Below are 19,152 nucleotides of genomic sequence, written 5' to 3'. Positions count from 1 at the left end.
GAAGAAAGGTCAGTGAGGCGGGAATGGAAGCTAGCAGGTTGTGGTGTCAGTTAGCCGCCAGGGTCACTGATGGACTGTTTGTGTGCTTCAAAGGGGTCTTTAAATACGCATGATTCACAGTTCTGCTGTTCCTCCTACTCAAGCTTCGGGTTGCCAGATTCTCTTGCGAACGCTGAGTGTTTCTTGTCAGTGAGATGGCTGTACTACAAAATAGTGAGGACATTAATCTAATGGCAGACTGTGTGCTGACACTTGCCATGAATGCAGAATCTGATTAAATAAATCCAGAAGTAATGCTTTTCTGTCCCAGTGGACACAATCTACTTGCATTAACAATCGCAGCAATCAGGAATCCACTGGAGCTGTAAACTTTCAATAAGAGAGGAGTGTTTCATGGAGCCTAGCCAGGGCTGATGCTATATTTTACATGAATGAGATTGAGGCCTTGAAGGTTAGCTGTTGTTCGTTCTAGTTGGTTGTGTTGTCTTGAGGTCTTTTTAACATCTCTTTACCTGTATATTGTTTAAAAGAAAAAGGTGTATTTTCAGTGTTTCCGCTGAGCAATTGACTATCTCTTCCTTGTAGCTTAATTTTCATTTGCGCAAATGAAGTATCCCTGATTAAGGTCCTATTAGTTTTATTAGGCAGTAGATGGATGTTTTTTAATATATACCTTATTTTTCGGACTATAAGTCGCACCTGAGTATAAGTCGAATCAGTCCAAAAATACGTCACGACGAGGAAAAAAACATAAGTCGCACCGGACTATAAGTCGCATTTATTTAGACCCAAGAACCAAGAGAAAACATTACCGTCTACAGCAGCGAGAAGGCGCTATATGCTGCTTAGTGTAGACTACAGGAGCACTGAGCAGCATCTCTGGCAGCATAGAGCGCCTGGCGGCTGTAGACGGTAATGTTTTCTGTTAGTTAATTTCTCTTGGTTCATGTCAAATTAATTTTGATAAATAAGTCGCACCTGACTAAGTCGCAGGACCAGCCAAACTATGAAAAAAAAGTGCGACTTATAGTCCGGAAAATACAGTAATTTGTCATAGTTGTTAAAATATCACCTGCTTATTCTGTGAATTATTGTTTTCTTTTTAACAGGAATCTTCCTGCATATATTATCGTACTTATGTATTTTAAGTGAACTAGGCTTTGCTTAGTCCTGAGCTTTTTCTATGCTAAAAATAGAATGTTAAAATAGTTTAAAATTCCCTATAGACGGTTTCATCGGGTGCACGCGCCTGAACCCAAGTTAACTTCCGGTCGGTGTTGTGTATATCGGTCTGGCTGCAGTGCCTTCTACAAACGCAGTTAAAGTCAAGGTGATGAGTAGACTGAAGTTGGGCTCAGGTGGTTGTGCTGCGGGATATTTCCCATACATTTATTTATTTTTGGAGACTCGCCACATTTTTAAAACTGATCGATTTTCAAAAAGGCTTCGTTGAATAAACATGAGTAACGTTACGTACTGCACGTTTAATAATAATAATTCCTTACATTTTATATGTTTAAATATCAAAACGAGGCACAGGTGTTTTTATATCGCTGTATTTCTGAAGGAAGACTTGCATGTTATATGCCTGATAAAGCAGCGTGTGAGCGTACCAGCTCTGCTTTGTTTACAGCTGTTACTGGGGAAACCTCTATTTCTCGCGCTGCTGGCAAAGAATAAATTTGCATTTTCATTAAGTCATTAAGTCCGCCTGATCCACGCGGCAAACATATTTTGTTTATCAAAAAATATCTACTTATTGATTCTATTTGGAAGTCTACCGGAAGTTAAGTTAGGTCCACAAAAGCGCGCATGCGCAGTAACGTTTGTTTGTTGTTGCCGTTGAAACAGTCTATAATGCGGTTTGCTGAACTTGGCCTGATAAAGGCATTCGAGCGGATTACACCGTTTAATTGCAGCCTCGTTCATAGTGCTTTTGTTAGAGGTTTCTGTTAATCAAGTGTGCATCAAATTAATGGTTCCACGTTGCTAAAGACAATTAGGAGATGTATTAATCTGAGCATTTTTGGAAATAAACCTAATAAAGAAGTATTGTTTTTTTAATAAAGGAATAATACTAATATATGCGTGTATAATATTGTAAAACAGTTTAACATAATTATATAGCCTACATAAATAACATAATACTACTACCTACATAGCTATACAAATAACATCTTTTTTTGTGGGTATTTGCAGGGTAAGTGCAAACCTGAACTACCTTTTGCATTTTATTTTTAAGTAATTTGTTATTTATGGTTAAGTCTGTATCACTGAGTATTTATTTATTTTCTGTTCATCTTGTGGCAGTAAAACTGTCTGAAAGGACAAAGCTGCAGAAATTCTTGCTCCAGTATGCATGACTGATAGAACAGGTGTCTTTTTGTCTGTGTGCACTGAACACAGGGAGTCAACTATTCTTGTCCTTGAAAATACATGTCCTTCGAGATTAGATAACTGAAACCTATTTTTCCATCTCACTAAATAGTCCATATTTTAGCTGGTTGTTATTGGTGTAAGTGTTCTTGTTGTAGTCTTTGGCATTGGTGGTGATTGGCAGTTGAGTATTTCTACAGAAAGAACTGCCATTTAGGAAGCGTTTTAACACACACACCTCTTCTCGTCATCAAACACATTGTGATATGCCAGTGTTGATTAAAGTGCTCTTTTGAATTTTTTTTTTCATTATGTTCTCATCTGTTCTTCTTTGTTTACAGGTTCAACTACAGATCGACTCATCATCTCACAACTAATGGCTTTTATGAGTTTCTCAACTGGTTTGACGAGAGGGCCTGGTACCCACTGGGCAGAATAGTGGGAGGAACAGTAAGTGTGTTGTTTGTTTTTGTTTTTTTTCTCCTGTTTCTTGGAATTTTTTTTTTTTTTTCTGGTAACACTTTACACTTGGCATGAACTAACAATGAGCCATATTTTTAACAGCATTTGTTAATCATTTTTTTTTATTAATTATTTGATCATTGTAAAAAAAAAAAAAATCTAACTGTTCTTTTTTTTTTGTTCATGTTCACAGTTTATGTTCACAGTACATTAACATTTCATTTAAATAATAGATTAGAAACTGTTGAAATTAAGATTAGTAAATACTGTAGAAGTGTTGTTAGTCCATGTAAATGTAAATAAAAAAATTGATGAATATTAATACACGGAACCTTCTTGTGGTGTTACCTTTTTTATTTTTGTAAGTAGTGTGTGAAGACACTGTGAAATACGCATATCTCAATGGCACATTTTCAAGAATTTTAGAATCTATTCTTGACTAACTGTGCGTTCACACCGCCGGCTTCGAGAGCGTCAAAGTGGCTGGAAGTCATTCATTTTTAATGTAAGCCGGTGTCGAGGAGCGGCGCGGTGCGGCGCGACTTGGCCGTTGACAGCGTCGAGGAGAGTTGAAATCAAGGCAACTTTATGGTAATGAGCTTTGACGCGGTTTGGCAGCAACCAATAGGAACGTAGAAGTCCATCGCTTGAGAGGATTCCAGAGAACGCAGCTCAGACCACATTAGTTCCCAAGCACAATGGAGGACAGGTTGATTATTGCTGTTTTGCGTTTGCAGTAATCTATGATGTGTCCCTGTTTGTGTACAGGGACATAAAAAAATAAATGACAAGTTATACGTGGACCAAGGTGTCTGAGATTGTTCATTTTTTTTCTGGTGAGTTGCTGATGTGCAGTAACGTTATGAAATAATAATCTAATGATATAATAAATGATAGTACTGTAGTCCCAGTTTACTTTTAAACAAATTTCCCTGATTATACTTACATTAAGTAATGTTTATACTTGATTATATTTACTTAAGTAGCATTTTCAATGAAAGACTTTTACTTGCATCAGAGTATTTTTACAGTGCTTTATACATTATTAGGTAAAGGATCTTAATACTTCGTCCACAACAATATTTAATGAGGTTAACTTATAATGTTACCCTCCTTGTGGTTGATCTACAAGGGATCAAGAAGCTTGTTTGCTTTGCGGCCGCTCTAAATACAAAATAAGCATTCGATCTACGTCAGAGCATCTGAGCGCTCCCGAAGCAGAGCGGCAAGAGCGATTTTTGGCGCTCTCGATGCCGGCGGTGTGAACGCACAGTAATACATTTTTCAAGATAGATTTAACATCAGTGCATGTAAATCTATTATGCTGTTTCCTGACTATTTATTTCACTTCCTGATCCAGAAATGCTGCTAAAAATGATCTTTAGTTGAATGCATGATGTACACATCCTGAATGTTTGCATTTTTATATAGTCACTTGTGACTCAACATCACAAACGGCATGAAATAATTTCAGCTTCTTCCAGACTTTGTGACTGGCTCGATTACAGCAGGCTTCTTCCATTATAGGGCTCTGACCTTGTTCAGCGCTCTGTTGATGCTGCAGCATTATTCACATATAACATCAGTACAGAATTTCCAGTAATGTTTCAGCTCTGTAAATTGCTAGATCTGTTTTATCGGCATTTCAACACTGGCTCTTGTTAACCTATGACCTCTATATGAAAAAAAAACTGCGGTTAAATGCCACCGGCTGTTCATGTGGGTGATTTCTGCTTGAAAACTGCACCTTCCGTCTCTAAATAAGGCCCTCCCTGTCACTGAGAAGTGCAATGCTGCTGAACCTAATGAGCTCCTTCCCTGGCTGGAGAAAGTTTGACTAGCGTTTGGTATCTGACAGCTCTGGTGTTGGAGCTGTAGGGGGGCTGCAGAAGGCAGTGAACAGCATCTGTTGTTGTGTACAGTTCAAGCAGCCGTTATACGGCCTTCAGAGCAGGCTAGTCTGTTCTCAGCACAGCCTGCAGACGCTGCTCATCACATGAGAGATGAAAAGGAGAGGGTGGGAATGTGGAGGTAAAAAACAGGGTGCTTCCTTTCTTGCTGTTTTTGGCTGCTAAATTCAGCTTCGAAAATCATTTACTCAACCTCATGTTGTTCAAAACCTGTGACTGTGGAATACAAAAGATATTTTGAAAATTTACTGACCAATCTACAAACCTAAATACATTTTGAAACCAGGTTTTTGCATTACTTCACTTCCTCACCATTGGATCTTCGGCAGTGAATGGGTGCCATCAGAATGAGAATTCAAACAGCTGATAAAAACATAAAAAATAATCCACACGACTCCAGTCAATCAATGTCTTGTGAAGTGAAAAACTGAGATGCATGTTTATGAGATGTAAATCGATCATTAAGGTTTTCTGACTTTGCACAGTCACTTCTATCCAAAATATAATTTATAAAATATCAATAATCCATAATAACATTTCCTCCTGTGAAAAAGTGTATTCTGTTTTCCTCTCACATGAAAATATTTGTTTAGAACAGTTTTAATGTTTTTTACTTTTAAATATGTCTTGATCTGTGCATATTTCTCTGCCGATTCAAATGAGACCACTTTTTCACTGGAAAAAGCAATATTATAGATGGAGTTTGCCAACATTTTAAAGATAAAAATGTTTTAATGATGGAATTGTCAATGATGGATTTGTTTTAGAAACACAGAGCTTTTCACTTCACAAGATGTTAATTGATGGACTCTGAGTCTTGTGGATTATTGTGTTTTTTTTATCAGCTGTTTGAACTGTCATTCTGATGGCACCCATTCACTGTAAGGAAACCATATTTCTCCAGATCTGTTCTGATAAAAACACACCGACTCCTTGGATAGCCTGAGAGTGATTTGAGGGAAATATTGGGGTGAACTATTTCTTTAAGATCATTGATTACCAGGCTCCTAAGGGTGTGCTTGAGCTAATCCTCTCATTATCTTGGATGTTTTGGAACCAATCAGATATTTAGGAATGTTTACACACTTTCTTACAAATGCTGATTGTTTATGTATTTTTTTTCCCCCCTCTCTCTCAAACAGCTGCAGACAAACATCTGGTTGATCAATTTTGCATTTGATTACAAATAATAGCAACTCCCATATCTTGTCTTTTGCAGGTATATCCTGGTCTGATGGTGACGGCGGGACTGATCCACTACGTACTGAATCTGCTTCATGTGACGGTGCACATACGTGATGTATGCGTGTTTCTGGCCCCTGTTTTTAGCGGCTTGACCGCCATTTCTACCTTCCTGTTGACACGGGAGCTGTGGAACCAGGGTGCCGGCCTGCTGGCAGCATGTTTCATCGCCATCGTACCAGGCTACATATCACGCTCTGTGGCTGGTTCGTTTGACAATGAGGGCATTGCCATTTTTGCTTTGCAGTTTACCTACTACTTATGGGTGAGTTAGATTAAAATCACACTTTGTTCGTTTATTCATCTTTGTTCATCAAAACTATCAATATTGAAATGGGTTGAATAATACAACTATACAACTTGTGTTCCATATACCATGTCTTAGGTTAACGTGTTCAAAATATTTAGTGCAATTAACGTGGGGTCAGAGCTAGGGTTGGCCACTCCACTCACAACTGTTGCTTCAGTCGGTAAAATGCACTACTTTTAATCACAAAATTGGTCTGAATTGTTCATGTATGTGAATAGGGTCCTCAGTTTATTGATCTTCTCAATGAATCACTTGATTTGAATTGTTTTGAATCATTAGTTAGAATCAGTCTGAATCACTTGGTAATCCTAAGTGATCCCGTTCTCTGGTTCTTTTGAGTCCTATCTTTTTAGTAAATTGGAGATTTCAGGGTATATTATCAGTGAATAACTTGACTGTTCATAAGTTATCATTTGACTTTAAAAGACTTAGACTTAGTCATGATGCCATGGAGAATTGTTCTAAAATGACTGAAAAATCCATTTTAGAAAGTCTTGCGCTGTCCCACACAGTTGAAAAGATGACTCAACCTTAATAGACATTCATCACGTTTTTTCAGCTGAGCGACGTGACGGCTGTAACGAATGCAGTGGCAGCATACTTTCTCTTTTGGCTGTGTGAATTTTTTATTTTTTTTATAGCCCATCTGGAGCTCGCTGTCAACTGAGACGCCAAGGACTTTGCTGTCAAGCTTGACTTAAAAATTGAATTTCCTTGGTCTCTTTCTTATCTCTGATTGTTCGTTGTCTTGGTTTTGTTTGAGGTGATGGTATCGGACACTTTGTTTGGGATTAGTGGAATTAACTTAAGTTTGTCCTCTCCACACAGGTAAAGTCAGTGAAAACTGGCTCAGTCTTCTGGGCCATTGGCTGCTGCCTTTCCTACTTTTACATGGTGAGTTTTCATTGGATTTTTTAAAATTAATTTTATTTCTATTAATGGTACTTGGTAATGCTATAGTAAATTACTTCGACAGCTTTTCCTGCCACTGCTTATAGGAAATTACACTGTGTATATATATATATATATATATATATATATATGTATATGTGTGTATATATATATATATATATATATTTATATATATATATATATATATGTATATGTGTATATATATATATATATATATATATATATATATATATATATATATATATATATATATATATATATATATATATATGTATATGTGTATATATATATATATATATATATATATATATATATATATATATATATATATATATTTATATATTAGGGATGTGCACGGGTAGTCGAACATTCGAATATTCGTTCTGCTCTAATTATTCGATAAATAAAAATGATATTCGAATTTCGCAAAAAAAAATAAAAAAAATAAAACACAATAAACAAAATAAATCACAATAAAACCTAATTTGGTCACTTTCTGTGATTCTCCACGGCATATTTGAAGGTGTATGCAAGCAAAAAATAATTAATGAATGATTAAGGGGCCATTCACATATCGCGCCTAATAAGGCGTGGAAAAGGCTATGCGCGCCGCTTCCTCCTCCTTTCCAAAGCGCTCGGGCAGAAGCGCTCCTGGGGCGACGCGTTCTCTCCATGAAGACGCGGAAATTTCAGCAAAGGATAAATGGATTTGAAGCACAAAAAAAATCGCTTTCAGTAGTTTGCTACTAAATTTATTTCAAAATGGCAATCCATATACAGCTATGATCAGCTGTTCCTTCATCTTGGCTGAGCTTTCAACGTTGTTAAGGGAAAGGATGAAGCTGAATGTTTAGTTCTTGTCACATGACCTGCGGTGCGCTTGTAGCATTCTGAAAGTTGAGATGTTTTTAACTCGATGCTGTTCGGACGCGCCTGAAAAAAAAAAACGGGAACGCGTCGCACCGCGTGCGCATCGCGTGCGCATCGCAACCGTGTCGCTTCCATTATGAGCGCGCATTCCGCGTGCCTACATTGGAAATAACGAACTTGAGCATGCAAAAGACGCGATATGTGAATGCCCCCTAAAAGAACTGCGGTCTTCTAGTACTTCAAATATGCCGTGGAGAATCACAGAAAGTGATCCAAGAACATTGATGCAGCATCTCTCAAGCAACGAATAAACACCGCTAACTTGGAGAATGCAGTGAAAACTCCTCTTCTCGCATCTGCCCTAGACCCTCGGCACAAACATCTCAGGTTTCTCGATGAAAACATGAGAGAAGTAAGAAAAAAAAACTTTTTTTAAAAATTATCAGAACATTTTCCTTGATGCGAGTGGTGGGGATGCAGTCGCCACGATGAAGATGCAATGCCCACTCGTTGGAAAGTTCTCCAGCGATGATTACAGAGAGTCCAGCCGAGACGAGTGGGAACAGTTCTTGCTGGAGCCATGTATTCCACCAGATGAGGATTCCATTCAGTGGTGAAACGAGAACACGAAGCGCTTCACAAAACTTATTCGCTTAGCACACCGTTATTTGTGAGTCCCGCCAATGTCTGTGCCGTCAGAGCGCGTTTTCTCCGCGGCCGGCCTTATTGTTAACAGACTAAGGAGCCGACTTTCCCCCAATCATGTTTACATACCCGTATTTCTTAACAAGAACATTTGAAACAATAGAAAAAAAAAGCAAAAAAGATTTGCTGACAGTTTAAAAGTTAAGTGTAAGCTACATTCTGTACAATAGCCTAATTGCTGCAGGCTGCTTTACGTTTTTTCTTTGTTCACTTTTTTTTTTTTTTTTGCTTTTAATCTGTACTTTTGTTTGTTTGCAAGCATTGTTAAAGGTTTTCAGCTACAAAACACGATGTGTAATGTTCAAGCTTATTGTAAGCTTGTTTAAAATGACGAAAACAAATGTTGCTGAAAAATAACGTCTGACTCATTAAACTTAATTTAAATAAACGAATATTCGAATATTCGTTTTTTGTGAGCTCAAATATTCGAATGTGATATTTGTGGAAAACGCCCATCCCATATATATATATATATATATATATTTGTTAATTTTTTTTCTGATATAAATGATGCTCACCAAGGCTCCATTTATTATTGAAATGTATAGTAAAAACAGTAATGTTGTAAAATGTTTAGGGGTGTCACCGATTCCTAGTCAAATCTGAATTTTCGAATCTTGCCGATATTCGACTGATAGTCGAATCATATGTTTGGGGCAGAGCCAAATACATTAACAAGAGTCAAGTCAAACATTCGACTAACATAATTACTGATGTTAATACACAGGGAAAATGTGTAATGAAAACCTTGCAGATATAAATGGGGTAAATTATTTTTTATGTTTTGATTAACATAGCTAACACTTAAAGTCGATGAAACTATAACTATATATTTTTTTTTTACAATAGTGCTCTCATTATATCGTTAACCTAAAACGTTAGCATGTTCTGCATTTCTGTTAGGAGCTGCGCGCGATTAAGATGACCAGTAGAGTGACTCATTTGATAGCAAGTTTTAATCAATGGGATTCAACCCATAATTTCACATAGAATATGCTTTATTATTTAAACAACATAATGTTAATATTAAGACTTAAATAGGCTATTTGCAAAAAGGGCTCGAATGCACATGAACATATCTGTGGGGCTCTGAATGCGAACTCCTTTTGTGGATGCGTTCTTCATGAAACAACGCAAAAACACGGCAGCTTAACTCTAAAAATTCACATCATTTTTTTTCAGGATTGTTTTTGTAGAAAGTTGAAAAGAATAGTGTTTATTTGAAATGCCACTCTTTTGAAACTTTAAACATTTATTGGAAGTATTCATTTCTTTTGAGAAAATGTACTTAGCCCAAACTTTTGAAAAGTATATAACATGACCAATGTAGTCCAGTTTGGTATTACGTGACTTGTGTAATTTATTTGTTTCACTAAGTCAGTCAGAACGACTATAAAGTGAGTTAGAAAACAAACCCAATCAATCTAAATGGCCCATTTACCTACTGAATCGATAGCAGGCTTTAAAATTAACATTTGATTCACTCACTGAACCTTAAGTCATTACTTGGGCTCATCAGTTGTTTCATGAACTTTGTTTTATGTAAGGTTCATGAGACGTTAAAGTGTAATTGCTATGAAATTGTTAACATAATATAAAGTTAAGGATCCATAATCGTTAAGTGGAATCGTGAGCTGAACCAGAATCATTAAATTCTTATGATTTCTGTATATGGTGTTGGGTGTTCTGGAGCTGGTTGCAAGTCTATCTTGCTCTTTTTCAACCCATTAATGTGATATGTAAAATAAATGAAAAAGCAAACCACGCCATCCATCATGCCACCCTGGTGGGGGCCACGCACCAGTCGGTTATGAATATTAGCCATTTCTGAAACTTGAGATTCTTCCCCTGGAGGAAGGCAGTGCTCATTAATAATAGAAGCATACAGCCCTTCCCAGCCCCCAATAGACTCTGGCTTTTCAAATGTCTTTATAAACATAAATGACACCAGTGTAATCGGAGCCATCTGCTCCATCAAGACCTTGGGGTCCAGTACAGTTCGATATGGCCCAGAGGCGCTACCGTGTGGCGTGAACTGAGAGATGCGCTCTTGAACGGGACATCCTCAGTGACCTAGAAAAGTGCAGAGGTTCTAAAGGCTGAGTGTGCTAATGGAGTTTTCTGGTAAATGTGGTGCATCATAAGGGTGAGAGCAGCAGAGACCTGGGCGATATTATATAACTTGGTCACGACACACTGCGTTTCTTTACTTTGTGTGTGGTTTTTCAAAACAGTGACCCTGGACCACAAAATCAGCCTTAAGTCTCTGGAGTATATTTTAAGCAATAGCCAACAATGCATTGTATTGGTCAAAATTATAGATTTTTCTTTTATGCCAAAAATTATTAGGATATTAAGTAAAGATCATGTTCCATGAAGATATTTAGTAAATTACCTACCGTAAATATATTAAAACTTAATGTTTGATTAGTAATGTGCATTGCTAAGAATTCTTTTGGACAACTTTAATGGTGATTTTTCTCTATTTCGAAAAAAAAAAATTTGCACCCTCAGATTCCAGATTTTCAAATAGTTGTATCTCAGCCAAATATAGAAAAATTTACTCTTAAGACATATGCGCCTATAAGTGTTAGAGAAAGAAAGGGAGAGAGTGAGTTAGGCCATTTAAACACTGCTGTTTTTACAATGTGTCAGGTAACTATGCAAATCCATTGATATAAATGGGAATAGTGCGCTGTCAAGATGAGAGGAATACCGCAAATGTCTACAGTACGGTTTCCTGTATTTCTGCTTTATTTAAATTTAGAATGGCTCTTTCCATGCCATAAATGAGCCTACACATTCGTTCTTGTCAAAGTGTCGTAGTGTGAAGGCAAACTAAAGCAGTCATAGGACACGACATAGTCAAGATATGTGTTAAACTTATTCTTAACTCGTTGACAGGTGAGTGAAATCTAACAGTTTATTAGCCAGTGGCTAATAACAGTCATTTAGTTGTCTAGCACAACATTTTTTTGCTGTTTTCTGAACTTGTTACTTTTCGTAACGAACCAGACTTAAACCAATGTATGTTTGCGAGGATTCATTATTTTATTTTTACTGTTGTATTCTTCACAATGTGAATAACCTAATATACTTAGGAAGAATAATATACACAACATAAACACGTAAGACACCATGAATATTTTTTGTCTTTGTTGTAACCTGATCCCCTGAAAAAATAGCATAATAAAGTATTAGCTACTTACCTAAAACTAATGATTCCTAGAGTGAGAATCCTGATGCAGTATCGTATCATGAGGCAAAATAATGCAATATGCTGTTTTATTGTGTGTAACATGACATGCATTTTGTGTTGCAGGTGTCTGCGTGGGGAGGATATGTCTTCATCATCAACCTGATTCCTCTCCATGTTTTTGCACTGCTCCTTATGCAGCGCTTCAGCAGGAGGCTGTACATCGGTGAGTCACCTGTGTTGTGTGTATGTTTGTATGAGAGCCTCTGGTTTTTGTAGGAAGTGCACACATCACCGCCCACACAATCACGCCACGTAGTGCTTGTTCTCCCATACAATAATGAAGCATGAACCTGCTTTTTCTCACTTGCTTTTGGATTTGGACACACAGAGATGCTTGTGCAATCGTGGTTGACAGCACGAGTCTCTCTCTACATTGACAGCAGAATTTTAAGTTGACGTTGATGTTTAATGGCACATTTTTTCCACCCACTTCACTCTTGCCTTTCACAACCAATCACATAAGCAGCGCTGATCTGAGGATACATGGATCTTCATGTCATGGAAAAAGACTCATTTAATTTTTGGAGTACTTTTGTTGATCTTTGATGGCCTCCGCAAGTTTTAAGCTGGATGAATAATTAAAAGTGCTTTGTTTTTGTGAAGCTCCTGGTGAACACTCTGGTAAAAGAATGGGGTCTTGTGCCACTGGTCTTATTTAGTTTAAATCTTTATTAGCCCCTTCCATTCTGCCACAGCAGCCATTACAAAATGTGCTACTGATGGATGCTGGCTATTAGCTCAGTTCATCTCCGCTCTGTAAAGTTCTTGCGCTTGCCGCAGGTCCCACTACATATTTGCCATGGCCTGACTCCACATGGAGTATCACTGCCACCTCTTCTAATAGATCATAGTGATTAGATTAAGTAGCACTGCTCTCGGTTTATGGGGCCGGGGCTTGGACAAAGAACAGCAGACATGTTTAGAGATTGATGGAGAATGGAGTAAAACCAGTGGGATCTGGTTATTGCATTTCTGTTTCACCTTGTCTTCTCCTAGAGTGACGTCTGCTTTGGTAGCCTCAGACATCACGCTAGCAGTTTGTTTAATGACTGTTTAATGTATATCTAGCCCACAAAAATTACATGAACTGTCTGGAAATCATCATGTCCAAACTGATTGGCTAGGTGATACTTAATTTTTGAGGGTTGCCTAAATTGGTTTGCCAGCAGCCCTTCTTCCAGAGTCTTCGGGGGCACATTCTCCTTCAGGAATCATTCTGAATAAATGTTTATTTTCAAAAACGATTCTTTCTGACCGCCAGCTTGTCAAGGGTAATGTAGTGTATTAAAGCAAAAGGGACAAATTCTAATTTGTTTTTGTGTGAGAGTCTGTACTCATTACATCAAAATAAAACCATTTCTTCTAATGATTTCTCACAGATTTACTGTGCAGTCATTTAAAGAGACCGAGAACTTATATAGCTAATATATCATGGTGGTCTTGCATTTAAGATAAACCTGTCCCTCAAGGTTATGTAATGCATCCATCTTCAGTTTTTTTTTTTGCATGCAGTCTAACAAATTAGGTGATCGATGGTGTGAATGAGCCTGGATGTAAACCAAATTTTAGTCAGATCCTGTGGATCTGTGAATATAGCTGCTTTCCTGCTACAGGAAGTAATGCACATTTTAGTAACTTCAGAAGTAGTCCAACTTGTCAGAAGTTCCTGAAACTCACATTGACGACATCCAGAGAGATTTGGAGTTGTCAAAGTTCTTTTGTTCTTTCTAATGTCTCAACATTCGCATATGTCTTTCCATCCCTCATGTTAACAACACAAAACCTAAAAAGTATCCAGAGAGCAACAAAAGCACCGCTCCAATCCTGGTGTCTTCCATTGTTGTTTTTTGTTGTTGCTGCTATTGTGTGGTACACAGAAATGACACAACTATTGTAGATTGTCACTACAGGGTTTCATTGTAGCTGCCAATGCAAACGGAAAAGTTCTTTTTAAGCGTGTAGTTCCATTTCCAGGTAGTCACTCTTGGGAAGTACCAGAACTAGGTGTTCAGAAAGCCATTTTTGTGACTCCAGACCTTGCAGATTTCGTCACAGGCTAAATCAACCCTTTTAAACACTAGAGCGTCCCATTTTAGTGTGAAGATGGTCTGGTTTGGCCCTTAATTGATGCTTCTCAAAGGCTAACAGCTCATACAGTATTGTCAAAAGCGGCTTCGGTTTCCTCTACTGTGCAGTTGTATCGCCGTCTCATGTTCACACACTCGCTCCAGTGTGTTTTGGACCTCTCTTCTGACAGGCTGTCAACGCCTGTCTCTCAGGTAGGGGTCCACTTCACAAATCTATCAGTCAAGTATCGCACAGGTGACAGACTGTTACGGTTTTCATTCTTCTTGGAATGACTGCTGTCCGTCACTGCACAATTAAGCAAAACGGAGAGAAAACACAAACACGCCAGTTTCTGTCTTTTTTTTTGGCTAATAAGAAAAGACGGGTAGGAAACTAGGTGAAATCTGGTTTAGAAAAAGAGGAAAATGTGTATATTGTGCACAAATATACAAATAGCTTGTTGGTTGTGTTATACAATCTCTTTCTAATTTTCTTGATTCAAAATAAGATCTTGTTCATCTTGGAGTACAATTTTTGTCTTGACGTGTTGTTGGACTCCTTTACTCAACTGCTCTTGTATTGCGGGGACTGGAGCCCAGACAGACGAAACAGGAGTGAACTCAATGTCAGATAACAACTCATACTTTGCAAATTGTGGTGGTGCTTTTAAAGAGACCTTTTTTTATTCATTTACTTAGCAGACTCTTTTATCCACAGCAATTATGCAAATGGAAAGAAATGCACAGGCAATTAATTATAAGGAACTAACAATATTAAGAGTGCCTCGGTGCAGATTTTGAAGCATTTGCAGAAGGAGAGTGCAAAGTGATACAGAAAAGTGGAAATATTTTTGTGGATCCCATGGAAATTTTTCATGATTCTTTTAAGAATAGCAAGTTTAAACACCATTTATTTAAACCGAAATCTAACATTGAAAATATCTTTTGCTGTCTCCTTGGACTAATTTAATGTGCCCTTGCGGAATAAAAAAATCAGAATTTCTTTTCAAAAGAAAGGGGGAAAAACATTTTTTCGTTACTCTTCTGAATGATACATTTACATTTGGTCATTAGAAGATGATTTTTTTTTTTTTTTCATTGTAAGTGACTTATAATAGAGGTTCATAAACTGTTCATCACAGGGATAAGGGATAGTTTTCTCAAAAATGAAAATACATTTACTTATTTACTCAACATTGTTGTTCCATACCTGCATGACTTGTTTCTGTGGAACGCAAAAAAAAAACTGAAAAAGCACTAACCGCTGACTAATGCTCTATATTAGTCTGCTGAAGCCATAGGATAGCTTTATGTGCAGAACAGGTCAAGACTGAAGTCACCTACGTTTTTAAGTCCTTAAATTTGGAAATAAAGTGCACAAGTTAGACCACTTTCAAGATTTTTTTTTATAATGTTTTTGTGCAATACTTTTGTGTGAGAGTCTGCCAGCATTAATTGTAGTTCCATGGAAAACTGCGACTAGGGCATTTTCTTTAGAATTACTCTCTTTATGTTCCACTGAAGTCATACTGGGTTGAACGTAATTGCCGTGAAACAATATTGACATCATTATTTTTTTATTTCTACTATCACAGTGACCATCTGGGGACACTAAGTTTGATAGTTCTGGTAACCAGCTTTGCTTCAGATAAATCAATTTCTTTTTCCGTTTCTCTTTATCTCAGCCTACAGCACCTTTTATATAGTGGGCTTGGTGCTGTCCATGCAGATCCCTTTTGTTGGCTTCCAGCCCATCAGGACGAGTGAGCACATGGCTGCTGCAGGTAAGACGGGTTTGCCTTCATTCTTCTTCAGCTGTTTCTCTTTACACTGAACTCAGATCATCTCTCTCAACTCCAATCCATAAACTCAGGCCCTGAGAGTGATTACATCAGTGGTTCCCAACCCTGGTCCTGGAGGCACCCCAACACTGCACGTTTTGCATGTCTCCTTAATCAAACACCTGATTCTGATCATCAGCTCATTAGTAGAGACTCCAAGTCCTGAAATTGGTGCGTCAGAGAAAGGAGAGATGCAAAATGTGCAGTGTTGGGGTGCCTCCATGGACCTGGGTTGGGAACCACTGATTTACATGACTTTAGATCGGCACCAGGAATTCATGACTGTTGAGAAAGTATCTGAAAAAGCTGAGTTAATGGTGCATTTGTGTGTTTGCAGGTGTATTTGCACTGCTTCAGGCTTACGCCTTTCTGCAGTATCTGAAGGACAGACTGACCAGGCAGGAGTTCCAGACGTTGTTCTTTCTGGGCGTCTCTCTGGCTGCGGGGGTGGTTTTCCTTACTGTTATTTACCTGACTTACACAGGTGAGTGCAAAAAGACAATGATTAAACAAATACATTTAATTTGAAAAAAAATTCAGAATTCTGAACCGAAGTTCAACCACATAGTGGAGTTTTTTTTTTTTTGCTATTTAAATATGACTTCGTTTAAATAAGCCTTTGATTGAACCTCAATTAGTTGAAGTGGGATAAATTTAACCGTTCCACTTTTTACTAAAGTTATCATCTAGACAAGAAGTGAGACAGGTAAAACTGAATATTATTTAATGAAATTTCATGTTCAACCATATATTTCTTTTTGAAGATTTGATGAATACAACATTCAAAAAAAGAACATTTATTTGAAATAGAATATTTTTGTTACGTTATAAATGTATGTAGTTTTATGATAAATTAATCTATCCTTGTTGAATAAACGTAACTTTTTTTTTTTTTTAAACAAACAAAAAAAGAATTACTAACCACAAACGTTTTGAGAAAATGGACATAAACAGAAAAAATTGCTCTGACGATTTCATTTACCTGCCATGTAGAAATCTGACGTAAACGTACATAAACTTTTGTAGAATAACAATCACTTGTCTTATGTCAATCATATACAGGTGCATCTCTATACATTAGAATGTTGTGGAAAAAATAATTTATTTCAGTAATTCAACTCAAATTGTAAAACTTGTGTAATAAATAAATTCAATGCACACAGACTGAAGTAGTTTAAGTCTTTGGTTCATTTAATTGTGATGATTTTGGGTCATATTTAACAAAAACCCACCAATCTCAGCGAACTGAAAGGAAGAATGTTTTCTTTCAAAGAATTTTTTTTTCAATGCTGCACTATTTTACAAGATTGTTTGTAAATAGATTGCGCCGTAATAAATTGTTGCCCTGCGTGACTGATTTGCAGAATAAAAAGCTGGGGTTTTTTCTCTGCGTAATGTTTTTAAAAAGCTTCATTGCTGTTTAGTTGTCACATAGAGGACACAATGCTGATGAACAATGAAATACTTATTTATTTTTATGTTTTGACATTCGACAAGCACATTCTTAAATTATATTTTGCCCTTGACTTAATCATCCAAACCAAACATCTTTCAGTAAGAAAGAAAGAAAAAAGGAAAACACATCACGTCCAATTCTCTGTCTTCTAACCGGAATACAATGTGACCCTACGACCTCAGCCTCTTAACACCTCACCTCTGCCAGTATATTTGGAGTCAGGGTGATTTGCTTGTGTTCCTGTCGCACCAGGGGCTTTCATTAATCTTTCTGCTGCAGGACCTGATCTGCAGCAGACCTTTGAAATCTCATTAAGAACTCCCCTCTGCTCGCCACACTGCTTTCCAAACCGAGCACAGTATTGTAGTGTAGATTAATTGAAAACGTTGCCGGCTATATGTGTGGTATTAAGGTTCACTCGATGTAGTCCAAGCTCTTCAGCGCCTCAGAAGCTGCTTGAAAGTGCTCTTGAGTCAATAATGGTCGGCTGGTTTGTGTGCGTGTTTGCATCTAATCACTCTGTTGTGTTAATGTGCTTTCAGGGTACATTGCTCCTTGGAGTGGGCGTTTTTACTCTCTCTGGGACACAGGGTAAGTATGCCATAGTTTACATTTGCATATAGTTTTTTTTGTTTGGTGTTGGGTCATATGAGTAAGTCGCTAATAGCTCATTAGCACACCCCGTTTAACAGCTTAACAACAAGAGACCTGATTTTGTCGCGGGCTCAAGCATGTAGCATGATTTATGTCTGTAAGCAGTCTTTTGGATTGGTTTGAATTATGTCTGAATAGCTGCCTTCAGTTGATATTCATTCACGCTGCCAATGAAACCCCACTTCTAGTGCACAAGCAAGTAGTGCTGTGCTATTATGACAAATTGTAATTGATATTCTTTGATATTATAATCACAGATGAATAGAATTGAAATCTCACAGAGCCAGTCAAGAAATGTCTGTCATATCACTCCACATGCATGAAATAAATACACTATACTTAATTTTTTTTGTTTAATTGACTTTAGTTGAATCTCAATATTACTTAAATCTAAATAAATAGTAACTATAATGTAGTTTTTTTTTTGTCAGTGTCATTCATTTTATTCAGTTTTATTTATATAATATTATTTTACAAAAACAAAACGTCACATTGTCGCAAACTTTCTGTGAGGAAAAATCTATTGGGGTTTAGTATTATATAATTCAAAATGTGAGGTTAACATCGTACGCAAATTTTATATAGAATGGATCACATTTCAACTCAAAATGGTTGTTTTTTTTCATGATTTTTTATTTTTTTTCACTGATTCTCATTATTGTAATAGTGTTTTATTATTATTAAATGAGAATGTAGTTTAGCATAAATAATTTTAACAGCGCAACAGATACCAAGTGTGTAAATTGTATTTAATGTAATGAATTTTTTTCTCTTTTATTGTATTTTATTTATTTAGCATTTTTAATTTTGAAAATGAGATATTGAAGAAGAAATGTGCTTAATTGTCCTGAAACCCATCTCAATTCAAAAAAAAAAAAAAAAAAAAAATAATATATATATATATATATATATATATATATATATATATATATATATATATATATATATAAAAAAAAGGCTTAACAGTCCTAAAACAGGTTTCATATTAAGGGTGCTCTGATCAGGATAACAGGAAGCAATATCCGCAGAAACGAGAGGGAGAGCCTCTCGTTAAACCCTTGACTTTTTGCCAGCTGCTTCTTGTTCTTT

General features: G+C 36.9%; 1 protein-coding gene across 1 annotated transcript in view; it reads left to right on the top strand.

Moving 5' to 3' along the window:
* LOC132103284 (dolichyl-diphosphooligosaccharide--protein glycosyltransferase subunit STT3B-like) overlaps window positions 1-19,152 on the top strand; it is a 52,114-nt gene that overhangs the window by 25,403 nt on the left and 7,559 nt on the right. The window contains exons 2-8 of the mRNA XM_059508257.1: window positions 2,718-2,826; window positions 5,968-6,255; window positions 7,129-7,194; window positions 12,110-12,209; window positions 15,798-15,896; window positions 16,291-16,437; window positions 17,952-18,000. Of these exons, the coding sequence (XP_059364240.1) occupies window positions 2,718-2,826; window positions 5,968-6,255; window positions 7,129-7,194; window positions 12,110-12,209; window positions 15,798-15,896; window positions 16,291-16,437; window positions 17,952-18,000 (858 nt within the window). The remainder of the gene's footprint in view (window positions 1-2,717; window positions 2,827-5,967; window positions 6,256-7,128; window positions 7,195-12,109; window positions 12,210-15,797; window positions 15,897-16,290; window positions 16,438-17,951; window positions 18,001-19,152) is intronic.

Source organism: Carassius carassius, chromosome 24 (assembly GCF_963082965.1).
Source record: "Carassius carassius chromosome 24, fCarCar2.1, whole genome shotgun sequence".
NCBI classification, from domain to species: domain Eukaryota; kingdom Metazoa; phylum Chordata; class Actinopteri; order Cypriniformes; family Cyprinidae; genus Carassius; species Carassius carassius.
This window is presented reverse-complemented; position numbering and strand designations above follow the sequence as displayed.